This window comes from Podarcis pityusensis (assembly GCF_964106645.2).
Source record: "Podarcis pityusensis genome assembly, chromosome: 4".
NCBI lineage: Eukaryota > Metazoa > Chordata > Lepidosauria > Squamata > Lacertidae > Podarcis > Podarcis pityusensis.
Window position 1 is genome coordinate 50771334 of NC_138027.1, and position 21262 is coordinate 50792595.

General features: G+C 44.9%; 1 protein-coding gene and 1 long non-coding RNA gene across 5 annotated transcripts in view; one reads left to right on the plus strand and one right to left on the minus strand.

The window, feature by feature from the left end:
- Positions 1 to 8084, minus strand: part of APP (amyloid beta precursor protein) — a 153948-nt gene extending 145864 nt beyond the window's left edge. For 2 of the 4 annotated variants that reach the window (XM_081003687.1, XM_081003685.1), the window contains exon 1: positions 7845 to 8084. In XM_081003687.1, coding sequence (XP_080859813.1) covers positions 7845 to 7904 — 60 coding nt within the window. In that variant the 5' untranslated portion in view covers positions 7905 to 8084. The remainder of the gene's footprint in view (positions 1 to 7844) is intronic. The other 2 variants (XM_081003686.1, XM_081003684.1) reach the window with 1 other exon arrangement.
- A 7488-nt stretch (positions 8085 to 15572) lies between these two features.
- LOC308476212 lies at positions 15573 to 17309 on the plus strand. Its single transcript, XR_013985803.1, has 2 exons — positions 15573 to 15767; positions 17243 to 17309. It is a non-coding gene; the product is annotated as an uncharacterized lncRNA (long non-coding RNA).
- The last annotated feature ends 3953 nt before the right edge of the window (positions 17310 to 21262 follow it).

The window sequence follows — 21262 nt, forward strand, 5'->3', positions numbered from 1 at the left end:
TGGCAACTGACATCTCCATCTGGCTGGCCCCTCCAGCTTTCTTAAGAAAGTAAGCAGAAGAGCTTATTCACTGTATTTATCTCCCACCTTTCTTTCCAAGGAATACATGGTTCCCATCAGCCTCAGTTAGCACAGTCAATGGTCAAGGATAACAAGGCTTCTAACAATGTGGGGAGGGCAACATCTGAGAAGGTTTCATTTAGACCAGGATCATTCTCAACTCTCCAGGGAGATTGAACCTAAGAGCTTCTGCATGCAAAGCACATGCTCTATCACTGAGTTATCACTCTTCGTCTGCAATCAGACCACCAACAGGGAGCATGTAAAACTGTCGTCGGACACATTAACCCAGCTCCCAAGAGTCCCTCTTTTGAAGCTTTGGAAATTAATGGCAATCCTACATTCTCAGTATTTAATTAGAAGGGGCGTTGGAAGACACCAAACAGCAGGTGGAATACAGCCTTATGGGTCACTTAAGACAGGTCATGCCTGCAGGTTTGAACCAAGCAGGGTCTGAATTTGTTTTAATCAATCACTTTGGCAGCTCAAATATTTCAGACCATGAAAGGAGATTGCCATTATTTTTTTAGTAACTATGCAAAAACAGACTCGGAATTAGTGGGACAATGCCTTTATTAGGCCAATTTATCTTAAAAATCAAGGATGTGGATTTTAATGTTATACAAAACTCTTTTTTCTAGGTATTGTTCTGAAGAAAAGAAATAAGCTGAGCACTGGCTACCCAGCCTTTGAACGTAACCAATGAATCACACTGCCATCTCTGAATGTTAACAAGTCACCACACAGACTTGACTGGCACAGACAGCTAGTTCCCAAACACACAGCAGATTCTCAGCCTACGCCTGACCTCTGGGGTCTGGGATATCAACATGTGGAATCAGGGTCTGGGCACCAGGCTTCAGTCAGGGCAAATAGGAATCAAGGAAACCACAACTGATGACCACATAACATAGACCTGTATCAACATGTCCTCAGATGTTAACGATATAGTCCTGCAACCTGAGGCAGTAGTAAACGTACGCAAAGTATTTCATGGGGAATACTATGAGGAACATGACCACATACACAGGTCCTCAGAGTCAACTTAAGATCAAGACCCATAGATGGCAAGATTATTCAGAGTGCAAATTATACAATTAGGAACAGATAGTGAAAGATAGGGAAGAGTGACTTTTGCACATGCTGAACAAGAAGTAAAAACAAACCAGCAATGTCTCTGGTCCATCTTTAAATCAGTCAGTTCTGCTGAATACAACCAAGCTGTCCTGAGGATTATGGCTATGTTATGGGCTCTATTTAAGCAATCGTCCAAACCATGGTTTGCAAAATTGGAAACAAGCAAAGGTTTGTCTGTTCCCTCTTCCCCTCACATGCAACTTCCTCCTGCTTCCTGCTTAGTTTGCTGAAACGTTCAGGTCAGTTCAGGTCAGTAACTATAGCCTTTGTGACCTGGGATATATAAAAATGAACTGGAGTAGGAAGTCACATATAAAAGGGTAAGAGAAAGGAGTACAAATTCCTGATTGTTGGCCATGGGATTTTAGTTTTAGACCACAAAAAACTGTATTTAGCATTCTGCCAGCAAACATACCCAGTGCTAGAAATAGCACACTTTGGACTTCTGCAACCCTATACTACCAAAGAACATGTATTTTAGTTTCTGACATCCGAGAAGCAGGAAAAATTAAAAGCTGAAAATAGAAACCACCAATTTTGTAGTAAACAAAAGAAAGTGTATCATTTGGACACAAACAGTTGCACACAGTCACAATACTGATGACTAGCTGCATATTTGGATATTGAGTCTGGTTTTATATTACAATTTTAAAACCATCAGGCTCATCAAAAAAACATTAAACACCCAACAGGCAAAATATTGCTATACTACAGCTATTGTTGCTGATCAAATAAAACTGATGCACTTCACGTCTGTAGCCAAGTTTATTTGTTGTGTCAACCTGTAACTTTCCTATTTAATAAGCAAAGTACAAGGCACCATTTCATAAAACTGTAAGAAATATGGTCATGTATTCAGTTTGTTTAAATGTGTAACAAAGAACACTCCGCTAGCTAGTACGAAAGTTCTACTTAGTCAACATGTTTGAATACTTATACCATATAAGCGAGAAACATTTTATTTGGGAAATAAAGTGCAGGCACATGAGTAGCAGAAAGAATGGCCAAGGCCTTTATCTCTTGGTGACTTAAATCATTCTATCCTGCATCTTAAAAATAATCACCTAATGCACACCACTGCATAACATATCTTGTATGAACACCAAAGGCATTTTAAGAGGCATTCCTGCAGCAAGCTACTCTCAGTCACTGGAGGGAACCTGCAGCTCCCCATACGTTGTTGGACTACAGCTCATATCATCCCTGACCACTGGCCATGCTGGCTGGGAGCTAGGGAAGCAGTGTTAGAAACTCAGATTTATAAGCTAGGTGCCAAATGTCTCCTTAAACCAGGGTCACAGTCGCCAAAATGCAAGGCCTAGTTGCCATTTGGGAGCCAGACAGCTCAAAAGTCTTATTTTTTCAGTACAACTTGTTGGTTCCTGAAATTCATTCTGATTGTGCAGATAAAATATAACGCATAGAATTCTACAGGATGTGAAAACAGGCAAGATCCAGGCATGCACCACTGGATGGTGGAGATGTCAAGTGGCAAATTTCAAACAAGGTAGGGAATTTGTAATCCATTAAAATCTGGAGGCCCACAAGGTCTTTATCCCTTATCCTGAGTCTCACCAAAACTCAAACCTGAGCAGCTTCCACAGACAATACATTTTATTTTGGCTGAAAGAAAGCACTCAGCAATACCTATACAAAAGTCCCATACTCAAGCCTCAGGTTTGGAAATTAAATAAGCATCTTTATTTTCTACAAGCTTACATTCTAAGAGTTACAATTTCCTTTGTAAACATTAGCCTTGGAATGATTTCAACATTCAATAGAAATAATAAATCTTCAGTTAAGGCTGTAATTAACATCTTCAGCACATAATTTTGTTTTATAAAATGAGCTTCACAAAGACAATTTAATTATGTCCAAATGGGTTAACACTGAAATCTGACAATTTGCAGCAAATGATGCCAGAGGGTGGGGGGAGAGAGTGAAAAGAAAATCTATCCAAGGCCATAACTGAAAGCAGAGGCGGCTTTGCAACTGTAGAGAATATTGTTCATCACAACACCAATCCTATCCTAATGAATCTGACATTCTTCAGAACAAGGCCATGTAAATTAGTTCAGTACAGCAGGATGGTTTCATTTTATAAAACGAAAAGCAAGTGGGATGCGCAACAATACATTGCAATGTAAATTCTCCCGCGGGGAAGGTGTGGCTCTCCAGATGTTGTTGTAGTACAATGTTGTGTTTTAATTGTTGTGAGCCGCTCTTGGAGCCTGGGGTGAAGGGGGGTAACAAATTGTAATACTAATAATAGTAATAATAATACATCTCCCATCATCCCTGACCAGTAGCTGTGCTACCTTCTGTCCTGATGGGAGTTGTCCAATAATATCCAGAGGGACACAGACTCCCAAACCCTCCTCCAACAGGACTACTTGTGTCCCAGTTGACATCCAGATAGCCATGCCTTCCTCCAGGATCCTATAAGCTGTCAAAGGGTCAAACCAGCCAATTCACTTTTTTCTCTGGTACTTCTGCAAACCTCTGAGCTTCCTTGAGCCTGATTTTGTTTCAAAATGGCATTATTTTTGCTCCATTTCTCTCGGTACAAGGGCATCAAGTTCACCATGAGAGGGACTGATGTGTCCTTTGTCTTAATTCCTACCCACCCATGGAAAAGGGGTAACAATATTGCTGAGGGTTCAGTTTGAACCAAGGTACAACAGAGTGTTATGCTTGGGGCCAGACCTTACATGCCAGAGATGGGCTCTGTCATATATGAAGGAAACTAGGCTTACTAGGCATCCCCGTTTCCCAGGGACAGTCCCCAGATTTGCGAATAAGTCCCCGGACAAATTCCATGCCCGGAATGTCCCCGGATTTCATCTAATGTCCCCGGGAAACGCAATCTCAGCAGCCTGGAGCAGTTGGCTCTGGCTGGCTTCAGGAGCTGCTCGGAAGTCCCCATATGATGGTAGTGCAGGGGCTCTAAGATGCAGCTTCAGGGCTGCCTCCATCTTCTCTGACCCCAGCAACTAAGCTGTGAAGGGAAGCTTCATGCTGCCTATCGGAGCAGCCTCCCAACTCCTACTTGCATACAAGCAGGAAGGGGGCGGGGATCTCTCCCTTCCCAACTGAGGGATCCCCACCCCCTCCTGCTTGCACACAAGTAGGAATGGGATTGGGGCTGCTCCGATGGCCTCGCTGCAGCCACTCTCGGCCCTCCTTCTCCACCTCCCATGCCTGACCCACTGCACACCGCTTCCCCACCACCACCACCACTGAAGAACCAACAACTCAGGGGCTGCCCAGGCTCATGGAGAAAGGAGACAGAAGCCTCAGAGGAAGGGGAAATGTAGCAGTTGAGGTCAAGGTGGCAGCCACCCCTCTGCCACTGCCATCGTGTAGTGTCCCAAACATGTAGTATTTAGTTATTTAAAGTGTCCCCAGATTCATTGAAAAAAATCTGGTAACCTTATTGTAAATAGCTGCTTATCCCGGGGCAGGTAAAAATAGGGTTCTCCCTGGCAGGCAAAAAACAGTTCTCTCTGTTTCTGAGGCCAGCAGGGACTGACACTGTAACCTAACCCACCAGCACACCTTTGTGCTGGGCGGGGGGTGTCTCACAACCAGCCACCAACTTAGATTTGAGGAGCAGATTCATGAAGGATAAGGCTTTCAAAGCCTGATATTGTGTTCCACCTTCACTGTTTGGAGGCAGTGTGACTTCTGAATACCATTTGCTAAAACCACAGGTGGAGGAAAGTGCTGTTGTGCTTCAGGGTCCTGGAAGAACAGGACCTGGACTAGAATCAGTGCTAGAAACTAGGATAGAAAAGCTATTCACCACATGGCTCCTGGAACTTAGGCTATGGGTACAAAAACAGAAAGTCTAGTCGCCATTTTGTCCTTTTTACAAAGGTGGCTTGCACTGCGGCAGGGTAAGTGGCACTTTGCTGCATGGCATTGATCCTACTTTGGAGTCAGTAAATTAAATAAATAAAACACACTCTGCAAAGGATACGATTTATTTGAGAGGGTTGGAGTAGATGACCCTCAGGGTGCCTTACAACCCTACAACTCTATGAGTAAGACAAACATTTGAATTGTGAACTATTCTGGTGGCTTAGTGACTTGACTTAAGCCTGGTTCACTGTAGGTTTGTGAAAGCAGGTTTAGGCAAATGACTTGCAGTGACTGCTCATGTTGCCCTGGGGGTGGATTGCACTCCTCCTGGAAAAGGCAGGCAACTCATCCCGCCTTAAAAAAATAGCATTCAGAAGATGCTTGAAGGCATTCCTATCTTAAAGGTGACACATGAGGCTATGACTCCAATGCTAAAAAAAGGGATCAGTGGATTTCTGCCTAGCTGCTCTTTTGCAGATTGCATTTTGTCTAGATGTTCCACCCACTCCACACAAGTGAAGTATCATCCATCAGTTTGCACAGGCTTTCCCTAACCCATAAGAGTGGGCCCTGCTAGTACTGAATTCCTGCTTTAAGATAAGGTTTTTTATGCTGCACAGTATCTGTTTTTAGGGTATATTTTATTGTTTTTAATGTTCCATTTCTGTGTGGCACTGAGAAATTCTAAGAATTAAGCAGTTTAGAAATGCTTCTAATTAAGCAAACAGACAATACTCTTACAATGACTCAGAACTGAGGATGCAATCCTTGCCTCACTGAACTCAGTGGGACTTACTTAGGAGTAGGCACGTTTAGGATTCCACCGCAAGTCTCAATAATTTCACTTGGACTTGGCTTGCGTAGCATAGGATTACAGACTACACCCTGAGAGTAAGTCCAATCGAACCCTAGGAGACTCACTTCTGAGCAGAAGCAGACAGAACTGCACTGTGAATTGCAAGGAAGGAGAGGCAGCTAGCCTGGAATAAGGTTTGCAAAAACAAGCAAAGAAGATCAAGAGATAATGGCTAACATCCCTCCCTGCCAAAAAAAAAGGCAACAGTATTCCTCCTTACTCTATGTGAATGTATTTTTCTTTTCCCTATCTCTTCAGGACTGTCGTATACAGAGATTTGCACATTATTTTTAATGAACAAAAAATTAAATCCTAGATTCTTTGCCCAACAGTCTCCAAAAGAGGTGTGGCATATTTAGAGCGTCTTCTGCCACTCCCCTAATCTCCCCCACCTTTAAAATAAGAGGGGAGCAGGCTGGTCAAAACCGCAGCCTCGACCACTGAATGATATCTGGACCTAACAGATTATTTCTGAAAGCGCAAGTAGAAGAAAAGCAGACAGCCAAGCCAAGCACAAGGCAGACCCCAGTTTAAGGAAGAAGGGGAAGAGCTCCCCCCCTCCCCTTTACACTGCCCAGTCGTGTGCCCAGGCTCCAGTACGTCGCACCCAGCCGTGGCTGCCTGACGGGCAGTGAGATGAATGGGAAGGGAGAGTTGTTTCCAACACCTAGCGGTGAGAGGGTTGCTCCAGGCTGCAGCTCGCATTATTACAGCGCTGCCTTGCTGCACTGCAGAGGCGCCATCTTCTTGCTCTTAATCTTCCCCGCCAACCCATTTCCTTTCCATCGGCTCCCTAAACGCCCATCCTAAGAGGAATCCACCCCCCTCCTTGTAACGCGTGGAGGTGCCTCTGAAAAACACGCGCGGCCAAGGCGATTTCCTCCCGCAAAACGGCGGGTGGGGGGAGAGAGAAGTCACCACCCCCCAGGACACACACAAACACACCCACCCCTCTCTCTCTCTCGAATCCAAACAAAGTCTGCAAGGAGCTCTCGGATCAATGAAACGGGGGAGAGTGGAAGGTGCTCGCTCCCAGAAGCAGGTCGTGCCAGTTGTGGGAACAGACGGGGCGGGGAGGCTGTCTTCTGCTTTCTTTTTTAGGAAGCGGTGGGCTCCCTTGTGCAAACGGGGCGGCTATTCCGCAGGAGCCGCCGTCCGCTCTCAAGTTACTCAGAGGCACCTGATCCAAAAACTTGACCCCCCCCTTCTCCCCTATGGACGGCTGGGTAGACGGATGGCCCTTAACCGCCTGCCTGCCGTTTGTTTTCCGCACTGGAGCGCAGAGAAAGAGGATGAGGAGGAAGAAAAACGAGGCTTGGCTACCAGGAGAGGCGGGAAAGCAGCAGGATGCCTGCCGTCTCCTCTCCCGATCTTCCCAGCGGTGGGTCTCTCTCTCCTCCTCCTCCTCCTCCCCCCAATCTTCCCGGTTCGGTTCTCCACCCCCAGGTCCGCCACACCGGACAACCCGGATCTCTCTCTCCAGGAAGGCAACAAAAGCCACGCAGCGGCCAAGCGACGCGATCGCGGCTCTGCCAAAGCCAAACACTCGGCAGGCGGATCGCCAAGACGGCGCACCTCGAGGGAGGGAGGGGGCGGCGGCGCCCTCCTCCTCCTCCCAGCTTCCCGGAGACTGTCGGTCGCGAAATTCAGCACCGAGGAGGCTCACGACCCGGGCACCCCCTCCCTCCAAGAAGGCTCCAAGTCGGCGCGTCCCACATCCCCGCCCCACCTCTCGACGGAGCCCATTGTTCAGGCGGGGAGAGAGAAAGACCCCCGTCCAGGCGGGGGGCCGGGGACGCCCCCTCGCCGGGCCCCCTCCCACGGAGCACAGATCCCGGAGGGCAGCAGCAGCAACCGGGAGGGCAGCCCCACCCCCGCGCCCCTTCATTATGCCGTGTCTCCCACCCACCCCCGGCGCCCGCCTTACCTCCAAAGCGTCGGCGAGCCACGAGGCCGCGAGCAGCAGCCCGGCTAAATGCGGCAGCATCGCGGTTGGCGGGGGAAGGAGCGGAAGCTCCCGCTGGAGAAGGGAGAGCGGCGAAATCCAGCCGGCGGCTCGGCTTCCTCGTCCCCGCCTCTGCGCTGCTGAGGAATGGAAGGGAGCTGCAGCAGCGGCACCAGCCGAGCTCCGCCGAGGAAAAGGCGAGTCAGCTGATGATATCCCAGCCCACCCAAAGCAGCGGCGGCGGCAGCAAGGCCGGCCCTCCGCAGAGACCCCTAGCGGAAGCGCCGCGCAACTACAACCGCCCTCCGCGCACGCACACAAACACACACGCGCGCACCCCCGAGGCGCCTGCGATAATAATGGGAGCGAATGTGGGGCGGGGGGAGGAAGGAAGGAAGCCGAAGGAGGGGCGCAGGAGCCCCGGTGGCTGTCTGATGGCTGTCTGGGTGGGGCGGGAACGCCGATAAGGCCGTTTCATCCCTCGCTCTCCCTTGGTTATTTTTTTAAAAAACTATTTTTAGAAGCCACGCAGCTTGTCTGTCGATTCGCGTCCAGACCTGGCGTCTCTCCTGCCTTTTGCAGGTTTCCAGGTGGTCTGTTTTCTTGTTGGACATGGCGGGGGGTAGCGTTTTGTGAGTAAGATGCGGTTGAGGTTTGGTTACAGGCATGCGGGGTATAAATCTTGGGAAATAAATAAAGGAAATAATGTAACAATAATATTGCTGTGAGTTTTTGGGGGGTGGGGTCATGGGAGTAACCCAGGGGGAACTGCCCCCCAAATCAATACAAATCTGAGGTTCTGCCCCCTCCCAACAAAAGCCTGCCCCCTAACAAAAATCCTGGCTACGGCCGTGGGTGGGGTGGGGTTAGACTGTATGATGCCCGCTGCCCTTCTAAACCTCTGGATCCAGCAAGTCAAATGTATGATCTCATTGTTCATGTAGCCAGGCAAGGGACACAGTGCCCCCTAAGTATGGGTCGTTAATAGAAGAAAGGCATTTCCTCTCTGCCAGAGGACATGGAGGTGGGCCCCCTCCCTCACCTGGCTGGTGGCGAGATGGATAAAAGCCAAGAATGTGTGAGAGAGCTTGGCTAGAAGCAAGCAGAAGCCAGAGAGTAAGAGCTATGCTTGATTTCTGTTTGAATCCAAGGCTGTGGCTGTGGGAGAAGCAAGACCTTCTGGGCTGTTAATGCTGTGAGCCCCTCCATCATAGGCTCAGATTGTACATATGTGTAGATAAACCATATACTATAAAGACACCACAGTCTCCTCTGCCCCTCATTCCAGGGCAATGGATCTCTGGGTAAGTGCCTGGAACCCCTGGAATCACCGCTCAGAGATTGGAGTGGCATGCCACAATATACCGGTAAACCCTGCAGCATGTGCGTTGTTGCAGTGGATGCAATTTCTTCAAGATAGTTTGCTTTGAAAGGCTTTCATCCTACCCCATATTTCCATTCCCCCCCCCCCCACTTTTTTTAACAGCTAGCTTTCTTAAGGAAAATCTGTGCCACTATCCGTATGCTTGTATGTGTGGGAGTGACAGGATTTGATGTGGAAGAGGAAATGGTGCTTTGAACTTGTGGAACAGCATTTTGAGAGTTAGATGTTTCTAATTAACCCTATTGTTTGCCGTCTCTGAAGTGAAAACCCTCTAGATGCAGCCAAAAAGTGTTAGAACCATGTCAATGTCATGTTTTATTCACTTGAAAGAGTATTTAAAGGACAAGATGTAATTACTGGGTATGATTTTTTTATTTTAGTGCTTGATGCAGGTTATCCTATTTAATTCCCCAGGAGAATTTCTCACGTATCCAGAAGACTTTGACTGCTGTGTCTGATCTTGCAGAATGACAGCTACAGCCGTCTTGAAAAGCAGGCCACAGAAGTCAAGACCCAGAAGTATTAGTGCAGTTTTAGTGTGTGCTACAGTAAGTATAGGTAAAGGTAGGAAGGCGGGTGGCACTGTGGTCTAAACCACAACCTCTTGGGCTTGCCAATTGGAAGGTCGGCAGATCGAGTCCGCACAACGGGGTGAGCTCCCATTGCTCTCTGCCCCAGCTTCTGCCAAGCTGGCAGTTCAAAAGCATACCAGTGCAAGTAGATAAATAGGTACTGCTGCCACAGAAAGGTAAACGGTGTTTCTTTGCGCTCTGGCACTCATCACAGTCCTCTATGCACCAGAATCGGTTTAGTCATGCTGGCTGCATGACCTGGAAAGCTATCTGTGGACAAACGCAGGCTCCCTCGGCCTGAAGCGAGATGAGCACCGCACCCCATAGTTTCCTTTGACTGGTCTTAACTGTCCAGGGGTCCTTTACCTATTATTTACAGTACATATGCAACCACACACTTGTGCCTTGTGTAATTTTGCCTCTAGTACAGACAGCCAGGGAGTAGACAACAGCAGCAAAGTGCAAGAGATATTTGCAGGAGCACAATCTGTTTTTTTCATGAGTGACTTTTGTTTATTTAATATAATTTATATACCACTTGATTGTTTAAAAAAACCCCAAAGAAACTAAAATCTGTTTATTTATTTACTTGTATCTATTTCTGGCTTTTGTTATTTTGTTCTTTGTTTAAAATATTTATAGTCCGGTCAGCAGCAGTGTTCTCAGAAGGAACTTGTAAGAAATGCAAAATCTCCATTGCCTCAATCAGGGGTGGGAAGTCTTTGGTAGCCCAAGGGATGCGTTCCAATGGCCTTGAGTAACATGGGACGTGGCAGTGATGGGTGTGGCCAGAGGCAAAAATGGATGGTGCAACAGATGTGGCTCTTCTTACCATAGGATACATTCTTGCTATTCAGAAGGAAGGAATTTATACACCTGTATCTGCTTCCTCCATCTAGGCAAGCAAGAGACATGGTCACAGGTCAAGGGCACATTGCAGGCAGGCAAGAGCGTGGAGCAGGGACTATGAGAGCTATGGCTTGGGGAGGGAGTGTGGTCTGAGCATCCATCAAGGGATCTGGACAAAGGGGCCCAGGTGGCCCCATAAGTGAGGTTGCCCATGGATAGTGTAGATTGTGAAATCTTTTAAGAATGGCTCTGGTGTGCTTTCTTTTCCACGTGAACAATATGTGGAAGTCAGAACATAGGACGAGTCTGCTGAGTCAGGCAAATGGCTTATCTAGCTCAACATCCTGTTCTCCCAAAGGCCAGCCAGATGTCTGTGAAAAACCCACAAGCAGGATTTGAGTACAGCTGCCCTCCCAGCACTTGTAATTTCCAGCAAATAGTATTCAGGGGCGCTCTGCTTCTGACAGTGGAGGCAGAGCATGGCTTCTGTTGCTAGTAGCTCTTGATGGTCTTATTCTCCATGAATTGGTCTAATCCTTCTAAAAAGCCACCCAAGTTGGTGGCCATCACTCCATCTTGTGGGATTAAATTTTACAGTTTAATTATGCACTGTGTAAAGAAGTGATTTCTTTCATCTGTCCTGAATCTTCTGACATCATGCTACAGTCTGTAATGGTTTTCCCATAATGTAAAATATAAGTTAGGACCCCAACCAATGGGAGCCCTTGTTAAGGTTTGAAATGTTACAAGGATTTCAAGAAGTCTTACCATGGCTCTCTCACTGGGCTCCTTTTAAAATTCCTCCCAGTTTGTAACATTTTATAGACTGTTCTGATCCGTGGCCACCTATCAGCAAATCTCCGAAATGAATTGGTAGATTGATTTGGCTAGCCAGAAACAGAGCCATCATTTTCTAAACTAATATGTGAATGTTCTGAGAGCATGATGGTTGCTTACACTCTATATGCAAAGTTATGCAAGTATTGGTAGAAGATGCAACAAAATGCTGCAGTGTGGAATTCGCCTGCTCTGAATACTCCATTGCTTCTCCCTTCCACTCACTTTTCTGCCCCTCCCCCCGCCAGCCCAATCAATCAATCAGCATTCTGTAGCCACAGAGGAAGATAAGTCTTTATTGAGCTGTGCTTGGGTCTCTCCTGCACCCTCTACTTCTGGTGCCCTTGCCCCACAAAAATATTGCACCTGCAAATCTGGTAGTTCCCCCAAGCCAGCTGTTACTTCCTGCTTGTGCATGGTTAATGCCATTTTGGCTACAAAGGAACCCGCACTCAGATCCTTGAGATCAGTCTGGGTATACATGATACATAGCTAGCCTCATTTCCTATCCATATCTGATCACATTATACATTCAATAGAAGAACCAGTACCCCAGTATCTCCAGCTCAGTTCTTCTCAGTTGCTTGCTACTCTTAACAGCATGTCTTAAAGATGAATAGATTTGAGGGAATCAAGCAGTGAGATCTGATAAGCTTCCGTAAAAGGGAAGAATAAAATGGTAACTGAAGGAAGATTGCTCATCTGTTAAAACATATACTGCACAAGAGCTCAGATCTTTCAGAGACGCTGGATTTTTCTGTTTCAGTTAATCGGCTTTGTTGTGCCTTTGATGTCTTCCCAAGGCTCTTTCTTCCCATGGAGTGTATAGATGGAGCGAGATAGAGTATCTGTGCCTGTTTCCTAGAGGCACTTGAAAATACCTTTAGACATACTTTTTCAACCTTGACATATGCAGAGTTGCATTGTGCGTCATTTTAAGAACATGATGATGCATTCCTTCTGCTAATGAAGATAGTTTACTCTCATTAAGCTAAGGGTGAGTTTCTATTTAGTTATTCATTCATTCTAGAGTTTCTAATCCACACTGTGCAAAAGAAAACCCAAGCCGGGATAGAAAACACAGTACAAATCATAGAGCAATGTTTTAAAAAAAATCCCCATAAAACTAACAAGAATTCAAAGCTGCAGAAATAAGACAGACTAATTTGGCGAGGCGTAAGGGGAAATAAAAGTTTTCAGCAAACATAGCCATGATAGGGCTTGCTGCACTTCCAGAGTGCTCTAGTCACATCATTGTATGGCAGTAGAAAGTCAGTGCTCTATGATCATTGATGACAGGGAAGAGGCCAATATATATATTTTTAAATGTTCCCATCCTATGAATTTCTTCACTGAGACAATTTAGTGCAAGGTCCCAGTGTTGGCATGAGGATGCTAGTGGTCATAACTCTAGCCCAGGAACCAGAGCTGGATCTGCTCTACAATCAGATCAGTTATTGGGCTCAAGCTGCACAATTCCAGGAGTGCCTACTCTTCTGGAAGTTGTGGGTGGGCCTCTGTTTTGGTGGTGCTTCCAGCACCGCTATTCCCTACACAAATGAAGACTCCTCCCCTTTCATTCATGCAGGGATACCTCTGTGCACCTAAAGAAGAAATACTGTCTTTGGACTGGACCTGACGCTGTTGCCACTGTAGGGGCAGTTAGAAGGTCCTTCTCTGTGTCTTTTTACTCCATTTTGTTTTTCTCTTGGCAATGCAGAAGTAGTTACACTGGTCTTTAGGGGACAAAAGAGGGGCTTGTTGCCATCAGCACCTTGGAGACCATCCTAACTTTCAGTGGAGGCTGGTGTTCAATAGGATAGGTAGGGTGCAAGGCAGGCAGGCCAACAGTAGGTGGAGTGAGAGCCAATGACAGGGCCTCATCCTTGCTGAATTATACAAAGGCAGCACTGAGATGGGTGCTGACAGCCAGTGGCCATCCCTTGACTGGCTGTAAGTAAAGAGGTAGGCTTCTTAAACTGGCCGAGAGCAAACAGCTTGGTGGGGTAGATGCCCCATTTGCCCAAATAAATTAGCCTCCAGTGATCCTAAGGTGGCCTTCTTGATGAATGGAAATAGGGGACAGCAGGGAAGATAGTGTTCTGAGTTTAGTAATGCATATTATTGCTTGCTCCATTGCAGCTAAAACCAACCTGAAGAATGGGCGGGTGGGTGGTTTGCCTGTTTGTCTCTTGCATTTGTTTTGGAAAACTTAGCCTATTTGCTTGTTAGCTCATTTGGAAAACCTTCTTATGAGACTTGACTTGTTGCTGGGTTTCAACTGCTGTTCTGGTGGGGGTGGGAGGATATTTTTAAACCAGTCTGGCTGTTGCTCTTACTCTTTTACATATGGTATTTCAAAGATGCACCCTTGCTCACAACTACTACTTGTTGAAATTGTGAGCAAACATCTGCAGGACTACAGCCTTACACCCCAAGCCTCTAGAAACAAGCTGTTGTCATAGCTTGCACTGAGGGAGGTTCCTTTGGTATCTTGCTTGTGGATCAGGGCACACCTGGAACACCATTTTATAATTCTGCTGTTTTGTTTTTCATAGAATCATAGAATTGTAGAGTTGGAATTAAAACCGCTATTGTCAGAGCTTCATATCCAAGAGTAGGCTTTCATCAACAATGTGTCTTGCTGGCCTTTTAGGATGTCACAGTAAATGAATCCTGCCTTGGACGGAGCCCTGGCCTATCCCCACTCCACCAAATTCTCTGCTGTACAGTGCAGTCTTTTGACATGCCACCATTCGTCTGGTGAGGGTGGTTCTTCCCAGGGCTGACTCCAGGTTTTAGGGACCTTAGGCAACATGCCCTGAATGGGACCATCTTCACCTCTGTTGCCCAGTCAATTCCCCTCTCCCTTGTTTCCACTTGCATGTTCAGAGAGGGAAGCAGACAGGCAGTGGCAACCAGGAGGAGAGCAGGATGTTCTGGAGGTTGACAGTGGGCCACCTGCCTTGACAGTTACCTGACAATGCCTACTACAGGCAGCCCTGTATCAGGAAATTTTTAAGTTGTATTTCAATCAACTTGTTTTTATTATTGGTTGTTAGCCGCCCTGAGCCCGGTCTTGGCTGGGGAGGGCGGGGTATAAATAAAAATTATTATTATTATTATTATTATTATTATTATTATTAATGTCTGATGTTTTACAATTTTTTATATGTGCTGTAAGCCACCCAGAGTGGCTAGGGAAATCTAGCCAGATGAGCAGGGTATAAATAAATTATTATTATTATTATTATTATTATTATTATTTATTATATATTATTATTATTTATTATATATTATTACCGACTGATGCTGGTCCTGGCTGTTGAAAGCACCCACCCCCATATAGCAGCAGGCCATTCTGCTCTTGGTTTAGCAACTTTTATAATCTGGGCATTCATGTTGATTAAATACAGCCCAGCGTGCTCTGAATCTTCAGGATAACATACACATCCAGATTCAGTTGTATGCATGTCATTTATTCATGGCAGACAAATGAAGGCATAATTTGTTTTCAAAAGAAGTCGAAGTGGAGACTTGCTGCATTACAGACCTGTTATATCATGTTAGCAGACAAATAGCTGCTCTCAGCCCGTCTTCATAATTGGACAAGAAAATGCATATCCACCTTTTCTAATGCACTGAGAGAATGGAAACACGCTATAACAACAGAGAATGCAATCCACATCTCATTGAAGCCAGTAGCAATTTCCCACTAATTTTAAATGTACCCATAATACCCTTATTATTTCTCATCCACAAAGGATGTTTTAGCGGCCTTGTACTTCAGGAGCGCTACACAGTTTTTCTTTAAATAAAAAAACACAAGTTTATTGTGCTGCATTTTGAAGTATGGCAATTATAAATCAATCTAATCTCGTACCAGGTAATAGCAATTTATCTCTTTGGTGCCAGAGGACTGGGAAGAGTAAAGTGTTCCAAACTTTACTGCGACGGATGGAGAAAAACTCAATGCTGTACTTTATCCCACAAATGAAACTTTCTTGCTTGGGGATCAAAGTTGTTTTTATTAAGGATAGAGTTCTGTATAAAGAACAGAGAATGCTGACCTCAGTTCTACAAAAGAACTTTATAGTTTGGTTCCAGGAAATGTAGGGAAAAAACAGGTAACGTTGTCATAGCAACAAGAGAGAGAAGTTCTCTTTCAGAAAAAGCTGAAATAGTCATAGCCTCAAATAATACAATGTGCATATAGTTCTTCATGTCTTCAGGAGTGGGCAGAAGGTAGACCGGGATCTACAGGTAGATCTGTGGATGTTTTGCTATAGATTGGCAACAGGTTCTGACTCTCAATTGTTCAGGAAAACAATTCTCCTCCTATCAAATTTAGGCTGATGAAATGAAGAAAGCTAACCAGGAGTAGGGAATGGTGAATTTCTGCATTTCAGTTTCTCTGCCTTTTTCATTTCCACAACCTTCAGTTCTCCACGCTTCTACACCAGTTTGTAAATTATGTTTTTTAAAGTCCTCATCAAAATTTAGCAGCATTTTAGTGTGCATTCCTCCTAAAATACATATTGGTCCATGTCTACCCAATATACAAGTTTTTGCAAAAGCAGTTTGCCCCTAATATAATGCATTTTTATGTTATTTCCTTTAAAATATGCATTTTTATGAAAACTCTACCCTAGTATATGCATTTTGTACCTCTTACTTGGCAAAATTCAGAGAAATATGAATTTCAAAGGCTGGCTGTGTTTTTGTTCACATGCATTGTTTCAGAATGTGTGAATTAGGTAGATTCACCTATAAATGCAAACTGGCTCAAATTTCTTCCCCATCCCTAACCAGAAGTGGAATTTTAAGTGAAAAGATTGTGACCACAGTTCAATTCTAGTACTGAAAACTAATGCATAGTTTCATGTCCTTAGAGGCATCCTGCTCAATAATTCCAGATTCATCATGGTTTTCCAATATGAGATACTGGTTGTGCTTTTGCTATGTAGTGGTGTTTCTGCACCAAAAGGGCAGAACATAGATGTTTTAATAAAATGAATAAATATGGAAAATGGATGTTCAAAATTTCTCATGTCATTACCAAGTCAAGAGGGTGAGACGACATTGATATGGTTCATCCCACATGTTCCTCTGGATAAGATGCAACAAAATAAACTGTATCTTCTTTAGAAGGTCAAATCAAGGGGTTTCTTAGTTTTTGGATTAGGTTCACCAGTTTGGCCTTTCTAGGTTACAGGATACCTTTCATAACTAGCTGAGTGGAAAATTTTGCACCTTATCTGAAGTCGTTGATATTGTCAAAGTGACCTTATGTGGATGACTTTTATGGTGCTTTTACTGGTCACTACTACTACTACTACTACTAATAATAATAATAATTAATGACCATATTTCATTATGCTTGAATCTTGATCCTTTGTGATTTAATCATTATGTGCTATAATGGCCAATTGGCTGAGCTATAACTTAGAAACGTAATCCTGTTACTAAACTTGGGAAGACCTTAGTTAATATAATAATCTCAGAGGGCTGGGAAAGTAACCTTAAGCTATGGCAGGACGTAAATGTATACTGTAGACATAAATAGCTCATTTATTCCTTTTCATGAAAATTTCATAAAAGAAAAGCACATTGGATTTATTGATCTTTGTGCCAATAAAATACTGCATTTGGCAGATATTCTAGTGATCTGTTTCTTCAGCAGCCTGGTTGTGCACAGATTAATAAAGCAGTGTTCTCATTACATTTTATTTCATCAGACACATATGAGGCCAATGGGAAAGCTTGCTCTCTCCAGCTGTAATAAAAATCTGCCCAGTAACAGCATCTGGTCCTGCACTATGCAAGCCTTTTATAAGGTATGTCTTGTGTTAAACATGTGATACATAAATGCATCATCTTGTACTTTAAACATATAATATTATCTGTGCATCTTAATAGGCATTAAAAGTAAAACACTATTTTCCATGCAAGTCAATCTTGTTATTGATGTCTAGCAACAGGGGCCAAAGTAGATGTGACATTAATTGGGTGAATGCAATTGACATGCACATTTTTTCCTATGTAAATAGCAGCCCTGGTGATATCCAAGTAGCCTCAGGATTGTGGAGTGGGGCTGGATAGGCACAGTTTAACTATTTCTCTCTTTACCACAGTCCTGACAAAAATCTCCTCCCTGAAAAGTTGCTATTTGCATTTCAAGTGAAGCATCCATTGGTGTCAGTGAGAGCTTTCGTTAGAATGCAAATAGCAGCTTCACAGAGAGTTCTTCTTTTGGACCACGGCAGAGAAAGTTAAATTTTCTCTTTCTCTGCCCCACTCCTCAAGGTATCAGTGATGATCAGACTTTCCTGCATTCACATAACCAACATCATATCTAGTTTGGCCATGAGGATCTCACCCATGCCTTTTAATGGACCTTCAGCATTGGCCTGGTATGCTTTGCATACCACAGCAACATGCAGAGAGACTCCCATTGACATGAGATTCCCTGACATACGTCGCTCACTGCAATCCTGTCTAGCAATTGTCATTTGTACCTTCATAACTGCACAACTAGACAGCTGCAATGTACTCCATGTACATTACTGCGGATGATTGTTCAGAATTTTCAGCTAGTACAGAATGTGACAGACCATTTCCTTGAGATGACTGGCATTGGAAGCATATTATATTATGGTTCTGGTAACTATGCTGATTGCATATTGCTTTCCAGGGATAAATCAAGATGCTGGTTTGAGACAAAGAGTCTTAACAGCCTAAGCTCAGGTTTCCCCACCAGTCCACATGTGGAAACCAACCAGACTGGAAGCTAAATCTTACTGCAAATGGGAGATGAGGCAGGCAATGTTCTCTACTCCATCTGAGGGCAGGAGGCTAGCTTTAAGGGGTGCATGCAGCACGCACAGCTTTGTGTCCTCTAACACCATGCTCCTACTCAGTATACATACAGCTGCCTCACTATACAGTATGTGCATAGGGCCCTGAATGTGGGCTTTGTGTAGGGTTGCCAGACCTCCAGGTCTGATCTGAAGCCTCCAGCTTTTCCTCACCTCTTCCAGATAGCAGGTGGAGCACTTGAATCTCCAGGTGGGCAAGAAAGCCTTTAATTAAAAGAATATATATTGAAAATGCACACAGCTTGCAAACTCTAGCCTGACAGGAGCTGGATGCAAATTATAGGATAGACGCTAAGGGAGTGGATGCCCTCCCCTCCCCTATTCTTCTCTTCCTATTCACCTCTGTCTCATTGACCCACCCAATGACATCACTAGGAATCTTTCCCCGTGACATCACCACCAACTGCCCCTAGTTTTTGGGTTTGGGCCCTCAAATCTCAAGGATCTTGGAATGCTCCTGACCTGCCAATCCTAGCTTTATAGAATACAGGCAACATAGCTTTCAGCTGTAGGCTCCTCTCCTCTGTTGTGAGAGGAAGGGTCTAGGACCAGCCTTTCTCAACCTTGTGTCCCCAGATGTTTTTGGCCTACAACTCCCATCATCCCTGACCACTGGTCCTGTGAGCTAGGGATCATGGGAGTTGTAGGCCAAAAAACATCTGGGGACACAGGGTTGAGAACCACTGGTCTAGACAGAAGCACCAGCTCACTGCAACTGCTTATCTATCTAGGCTTGCCATACATCTGGAAAATTCCGGACAGGTCAGGAAATTGGTCACCTAAAGTGGCGTCCTGAGGGAAAATTTGAATTATAAGAGATGTCCGGAATTTCCCATACATATGGCAACCCAGGATTTCCCCCTGGTTTTCTGTCTCTCCGCCCCCCACTGAGCAGCGGAAGGAATGTCCACCCTTCCATTGGAGACCCAAAGCATGCTCGTGCCTCCCCTCATTCAGCAGCCCCAACTGAGGAGGAGGAAGAGAGAAGCGTGGCGGACGGTGGCAAGAGGGCGAGAGCAGCCCTGAGTGCCCACCAGCCACCCGGAGAGGAAAATAAAGACAACTCAGTTATCCTGCCCCCACCTTCCTCCCTGCTCAAGAGCCGCTGCGTTACCTTCTTGAAGCGGCCACAGCTGCTGCCTCGAGGAGGACAATTGCTTCCCTTTCCAGGACGCAGAGCAGGAGGCGAGGAGCCCAGCTAAAAAAGGAACAGGATGCCTGTGGCTACTTGCTTGAGAGCAGGTCCAAAGGAACTTACCCCCTCAGTCCCACCCTCCCAAAGCGAGGGGTGGGGACATCAGCAAAGCAGCTCCCTTTCTTTCCCTGCTAGTAGTAGAAGAAGAATTGGCTCTTGGAGACACTGGGGGGGTGTGTGTGTGTTGATTTTCTGTTTGTTTGCTTTTGGGGAGGGGAGGCTGTGCCTTCATTATACACCTTTAGGCGCCAGGCAAATACGTTCCTTTTTAACCAGGCCATTGGTTGATCCAATTTACATCCTATGCCCTTTTAAAATGTGTGGGGGTTTTGTGGGGGGGGGGTATTGGGTTGCTGTTTTTATTTTATTAGGTGTTTTGTAATTTCATATCTTGATTTTATTCTGTGAGCTGTTGGGGGTGTCAGGAATTTTACTTTTTGAAATATTGCAAGCCTACTGCCCTCGTACCAGTTTACACTGCTGCTTTCAACTTCCTGTTAATTCCCTCTCTTTTAAAAGTCAGGAACAGAACATCAAAACACATCCAGAAATTAATTCAGAATAGAAAAGCAGATTAATCAATTATGCACACTGAGAATCGCTCTTGGTGCTGCACTGTTAGAGTGGAGGGTCTGTACTTACTTTTCAAATGAGTGCATCCATTGTTTACAAGTCAGTAAGTCTGAAAGGGAAATAATGATTGCTGATCAGAAATAATATTGTATTTATTACTGCCCTTTATGCATTCCTGGTCCCGGCTTATTTTTATGCAGAAGAGAACAACTTTGCCAAGCACTTTTGAAACATAAACTGGCAAGTATTTGGAAATAAATGATTAATAACTATTAGGGACAGGAAGTTGGATGACAATTGATCATAGTAGTTACTTTATTAGAGTGGTACCTCAGTTCCCAGATGTCTCCGTTGACAAACGTTTCAGAACCCGAACACCGAAAACCCGGAAGTAAATGCTTCCGTTTTCAAACACACCTTGGAAGTTGAACGGCTTCCGCTGTGTGTTTTTCAATTTTCTCAGTTGAATTTGCAGACAGCCCTTTGCGCCTCGGTTTCTGAACATTTAGGAAATAGAACGGTCTTCTGGAACGGATTACGTTCGAGAACCAAGGTACCACTGTATCAGGTTACAATAGGGGCCATTATCTCCAGGCTTCTTTTAGGTATAATCGGGCGGATCTGCTATGAAACTAATGAAGCTTAAATTAATCTCAGAGGGGCCCAGAAGTGACTTTAGCCCACATTGCTTAATCATTTTGCTTCTAGAAGACCAAATTTGAGTCGCATGACTCAAATTGATTGTTGATATTATATATATAAAACAATTTCAAAGTTTGACAGTAAGTAGCACAGATGTTGTAAAGATGTGGTGATCTGTCATGGAACAACTCCATTGAAGAAGATAACAGTGGTTACCCAGGCCTGATTGCTGGATGCGGAGAGGCCCCCATAACAGTTCAAGCTCCCAAAGAGGAAGCGTCACCTGTCACAAGCCACCACCTCACCTCAGATAGCAGCATGACTTGTGGAAATGCTTCCACTGATGATCTTAACAACCAAATCAGGTTTATATTGAAGTAAGTCATTATTGAGATAGTTTAGTCTTAAGCCATTCAGGGCTCTAAAGGTCATGAACATGTTGAATTGGATCTCGAAATAGATTAGGAGCC